This window comes from Buceros rhinoceros, unplaced genomic scaffold (assembly GCF_000710305.1).
Source record: "Buceros rhinoceros silvestris isolate BGI_N320 unplaced genomic scaffold, ASM71030v1 scaffold12957, whole genome shotgun sequence".
NCBI classification, from domain to species: domain Eukaryota; kingdom Metazoa; phylum Chordata; class Aves; order Bucerotiformes; family Bucerotidae; genus Buceros; species Buceros rhinoceros.
Genome location: NW_010421613.1, coordinates 1892 through 7313, shown reverse-complemented (window position 1 = coordinate 7313; position 5422 = coordinate 1892). Strand labels below are relative to the sequence as shown.

The window sequence follows — 5422 nt, the reverse complement described above, 5'->3', positions numbered from 1 at the left end:
GGTCGCGCTTCCCGCACGCCTCTGCCTCAGTTTCCCCCCAGTCCCGCCCCGCAGGCGCGTCCCGCTGCCGGTAATGGCTCTTAACGCTGAGACCAGAAGCTTTTAAGGGTTTTTTCACATGGCTGAAGCTCTACGAAGTGCCGAGAGAAGATTTCGGTTGGAAGGGACCTACAGTGATCACCAGTGCAACTGCCCGACCACCTCAGGGCTGACCAAAAAGCATAGTCTTATTAATTATTATTGTTAATTATTCTCCCTTTCCAGAGAAGGACAAACACCGTTTCCTTCCCTACTGTTTCACTCCAGACTGGTTTTCCCAGCTCCCATCCAACCTGCCCCATTTTTGCAGCCGTATCTCCAATGAGGACAACAGCAGTGAAGGTCTTTGAGATAAAGACACTGAGAGAGAGAAAGGACCCGGTTTTCTTGCTTTTTCACCTAGCAGAGGATGCACAGAGCATCAGGGCACAACCACGATGGAGAAGAGCTCAGCGAACAGGGCTCGGTGGCACGGTGCCAACAGCAGGGCGGCTCTGCCACCCTTCCAGTATACCTGGCCTGGAGCCGGCCACCGCCCCGCAGCCAGCCCCCGGCAGTAACAAAACAGCCAGACCTCACCCCAGAGCTTCAGCAGTCACTGATCGAGGGCGTCACCCGAGCTGGGAGGATGGTGGGTCCACACCGCAGCCACAAAGGCGGTTTGGTCCCTCCCCGGCACCGGCCTAACGCGTTGGACCTTCTAACCGCCGTCTGAGAGAGAAAGTGGCAGAATTACTTCAGGCTTCTTCAAAGTTTCATTTAATAGGAAGTGCTGCTTTACTCTACCTTGTGCTTCTGCAACAAACATCTGTGTTCCAAAAATATACAGTGTACACGGGCTCTGTAGCTATAGATACAGACATTTACAGAGGAGCGAGCAGGCTGGGCTGGGCCAGCGGGGAACACCTCACACCTCTCCCCTGGCCCTCCTCGAGCGAGACCAGCGGGGCTCTGCACCAACTGCGGCGACTGGAAAACACATGATTGGGAAAAATCACACGCCTGGTGATCAGAGGAAACTGTGGATCCAAAGAACATCCACGCCCTGCAGCAGTCTGGAGTTCCTGTTGCCTTTTCCCAGCCCTTCCTTTTGTCCTTGAGGATCTGCACGCCGCATCCAAACCGACCGCGCTGCCTCTGCCGCCGAAGGGCTGGTCCCTCACGTGGGCACTGCTCAGCTTTACCAGGGAGGAGAATGTGCTTTTCGAGATGCTTGGCTTCATCCGCAAGGCTTCCTCAAGCTAAGGGGACCGGGGACACTCTAGATTTTTAGCGAATGGGTCGGTATGGGAACGTCATTCCTGGCAGAAACGTTTGTACGGGGTGAGCCGGGAGCGCCGGGTGTGCCGGGAGCGCCGGGTGCGCGGCGTGCGCGGGGTAGCCCAGAGGAGGAGTGTGGATGTGAGGGTAGAATCCCGGTGGCAGAGCGCCATGGGTCGGTTGCTGTACCGGGCCCGAAATCACCAGCTGCAGCAGGCTGTGGAGAGACGTTCAGAGACACGAGGGTGACTTAGAAAAGGGTTTTGCCGTGGCTCTCCCCAGCCCACAAGGACCTGGCTCTAAGGACAGTTCATAACCAACACACAGCGCTGCAGAGGGGCAAGAGGACAGGGATTCAAGTGTGCTCATCACAGCCTCAGCCAAGAGGCAGCTGGCAAGGGAAGCACAGCCAGCTCTGCCACCTTCACCCTCACACTAAACCATGGGCGAGTAAAGGGCAGCTGTCAGAAAGGACACGCAGATTTCCAGGGGATTTGTCTCAGTGTGTGTCGGGGAATACACGTCAAAACCACAAGAGCTGGAGAAAGGTCTCTTACTTGTTATGCGGTAGCCTGGAGCACACGGTTCTCAGGTCATCTGGAAGAGGACAGAAGACACAACAATAAGGGTAAAGCAGGAATTAGAGCATTTTCCTTTCTGCTCCCCTTTCTAGAAAGATGAGATGACTGAAAAAGCTCCAGTCATCGACAGATCCGGAATCCCATCCTCAGGCCAAACACCTCCACAGGAGAGAAAACGTTTCTCCATCTCACCAGCCAGTACCTCAGATTGTCGGACACCAACCCTGCGCTGCCAGATGGGAAATGCAGCTTCATTCCAAGGCAGACGAAGCCTTGGTGCAGAATCTGCCACACCAACATGCTACCGAGAGGTAACCAAGACACAGGAAACACAAGGTAGGACCCTGCCCACTGAACATGGCACTTCTGAGGACAACGCTGTCAGGTCAAAGCTGCTTCCACAGTAAAAGCAAGCGCTCAGGACGTACCAGGCAAACAGCTAAGAAAACCCACAGCTGAAATAAGCCATCAGCCCCAGAAACACCACTTTTCTGCCCATTCTTATTACACCCAGAGCTACTTCTTGAAAGATCAGAAAGAGGAACATTGAGATGTGAGCAGCAGCACTGGTTCAGCCAAGGCAAAGCCCTGTCTGTGTGCCAGGCACCCAGGTATAACCCCCTCGTGCTCCCTCAAGGTCAAAGAACAGTTCTCTAGCTCTGCAAAGCAACGCTCCCGCCCCCTGCAGCAGCGATCTCGCCTTCCTTACTGCCTGCCCAGCTGTTTTCCCTGAACGATTTCCTGCACTGTCGCTTCCCAAGAGCAGCAAACTGCCGCTTCTGCTGCAAGCACACTGACCTTGACTCTCCCCATCCCCAAACTCCCTCATGCAACACCCACACGCTGCAGGATAAGAATCCCGGGCCACGGTCTCTGCCAGCCCTGCCACAACGTACCTCTCGTGCACAGGAGGGCTCCCGACGCCATGGCCACTTGCAGGGCCTGAGCCAGCCTGTCCAGAGCCAGCTCAATCTCTTTGGATGCATTGAGAGGATTGAGTTCGTCAGACAGTCTGTCAATATCCTCAACGAGCGGAACCACGTGGTCAAAGGGCACTATCCCCAGGCGCCCGTAAAGGTTCTTCTCTGTTAAATGCCCCTGAAGCATCATAAGAACCTGCAGGACACTGAGATGCAGTTTTGAATACAGCTGGTGGCAATCTCTGTCTTCTCCGGATGTCGAGTCCTTGGCTATTTTGCTGGTGGGGTGTCCGTTCGAGAGAGAGGCTTTCTTCTTCCTCGTGTAGGCCAAGGGGGCCTTCACGCACCAACGGATCAGGCCGGTCAGCGGGGTGAGCTCTAAAAACCCTATCGGCAGGTTGGCTGCAATCGGGGTGTTGAGGAAGGTGATGAGGATCAAGCGAGGGTCTTCAAAGATCCAGGAAACAATCAACTCCAGCAGATCCGAAGGAGGGATGAGGTCATCTGAAGACAGGAAAGTTATTGCTGGGTATTGCTATCTTTCTAGCAGAAATTACAGCTACAAAAAATATGCTACTCCCTCTGGGAACGTGGCAGCCGAAACCCAGCTGCAACACCATCAAGTGAGAAACTATCTCTAACTACTAGCCTCAGCTTGATTAACACTAACCAATCAGAAACCACGTGTGAACTAACCCCTCTATCCAATCATAGCGCCTTAGGAGACACATGCTGTCTGAGTGACAAGGAACACATCCAACCGCTCTGTAACCAGTCACGTGAACAAGAATCTGCTGCCTATACACAGAGAAGCATCGCAAACAATAAACGAGGTTCACTGCTCACCATATTGGCGCCAGTGATTCTCCGTCCCAGCACGAGACCTCGCCATAACTGGGGGCACAGCGCCACACTGGCTAAGCTGAGCCTCGCACTGAAGCACGGGGTTAGTGAATCTGACATCGATCTCGCACACCCTTCCTGCACTGCCACAATTAACAACCTCAGAACCTTCCCTGCTCTCCTGGCTTTTTTCAGGACACCAAAGGCAGATGCTCATTCGTCCCAGGGAACACAACCACGTTCCTGTCACCTTCACCTTCTCCACCTATTCTGAAGACACCACCAAACGCCAGCGTTTATCCCCTTCCCCAGCAAAGCTCCCTTGGTCATTTTCTTCCCTCCCACCACCACCCGCTCGCTTTCTCTCTGAGCTCAGTCTCCATTTCTCCCTTGCCACAGCAAGTCCAACGGCCACGGGAATAGGAACAACTCGTTGGCACGTCCTTCTCTTTAAGACTCACCTAAACAAACGCGGCTTGTGGAAACACTTAACGCAACAGCAGCGCCACGTGACAGGTGAAGGATTTTAAGATTATGTCAGGCTTGAAGTGAGAAGTGAAAGGTGGTCGTGACCTGCGGCTCGACTGCAGACGAGAGAAACATTGACCTCTGAGGAAACGCACCGTCCCCTGGCAGGGGCAGGTGGCTGGACTGACAACATCCTTCAGTCACGAGCTGTGCACAGCGTCAGCAAAGGCTGGGCTCAGCACCGAGCCTCGCATCGGGTCTTTGTACCCAAAACGACTTACAGGAAGAATCGCCTCGACTACGGAATCACTAATGTATCGGTATTTCCCAGTTTTCAGCTTTTCTGAGATGTCTGAGTGTCACAGATCTGTTGGCCGTGTGATCGACTCCTGCCCCTGGGAGCCTGCCCAGCTACAGATCACTCTCTGAAGAGCGAGTTTCCTTTTCTTGCGTCACCAACACCTCAAATAAACTACAGAATTTTTAAAAAATTACTTCCTCTAACCCATGTTCTTTCCGTTCTGACATGTCTTTTGAATTAGTTGGATGAAATTCCAAGTGGTTGCACAAAACGGATACAAAACACTGAGGAAGAATATACTATGAGCTCTACCAAACACTTACAAACCGAACAGGCGAAGCCTGTGCCTCTCTCTCACTCATGCCAAGCTGCTTACCTGCAGAAGACCAGGAAAAACATTTCCCTTACTGATAACAAATAGTATCTGCTTTTGTGGATATCAGTGATGTTGGTAATTCGTGGGGGGCTGTTCCCTAGTCTATCACGAGCTCTCTGTCTCCCTGTGTGTCAGCCATTACCTGGCTGCTTCTCCAGCAAAGATTCTTCCTCCAGCTCCTGAGTGGTTATTTTTATTCTCCCTTGAGCAACAGATGAGGCAGCAGCCACCCCCCCGAGCTGCTTCTGGCAATATCTACGTGGTAACCAGCATCTTTAGGATTTCAGCAGATAATTTGCTTCCAACAGTTAATTTGTGTTGCATTATATGGCACTTCTTACTTCCAAAGCCACAGCTCGGAAACACGCACCTGAAGAGAGATCATAGAGAGCCGTGACGGATGTGATGAACTGGCAGCAGAAGCGAGGGCTGGCACTGAAGATCTGCTTCAGCGTCTGGATGGACCCGGGCAGCAGGTTGCAGTAGTCATCAACCAAGGCTCGGGCCAGCCTCACGCAGTACACGGCCGGCGTCCGCTGCAGGAGAAAGCACGTTACACCCGGCCACGGAGGTTCTGCAGTCCCGGCTTCGGATGCCCACGGCGCCCAGCCACTCTGCTGCGCCCACACGTGCA

The 5422-nt window shown here is 53.3% G+C and overlaps 1 protein-coding gene across 1 annotated transcript in view; it reads right to left on the bottom strand.

The window, feature by feature from the left end:
* Positions 1-1308: 1308 nt before the first annotated feature.
* The window catches only part of LOC104496596 (chromosome unknown open reading frame, human C7orf26), a gene marked incomplete at its 5' end in the record, with an annotated part of 5541 nt that continues 1427 nt past the window's right edge, over positions 1309-5422 (bottom strand). Inside the window, 4 exons of the mRNA XM_010139737.1 lie at positions 1309-1516; positions 1857-1896; positions 2777-3304; positions 5159-5324. Of these exons, the coding sequence (XP_010138039.1) occupies positions 1309-1516; positions 1857-1896; positions 2777-3304; positions 5159-5324 (942 nt within the window). The remainder of the gene's footprint in view (positions 1517-1856; positions 1897-2776; positions 3305-5158; positions 5325-5422) is intronic.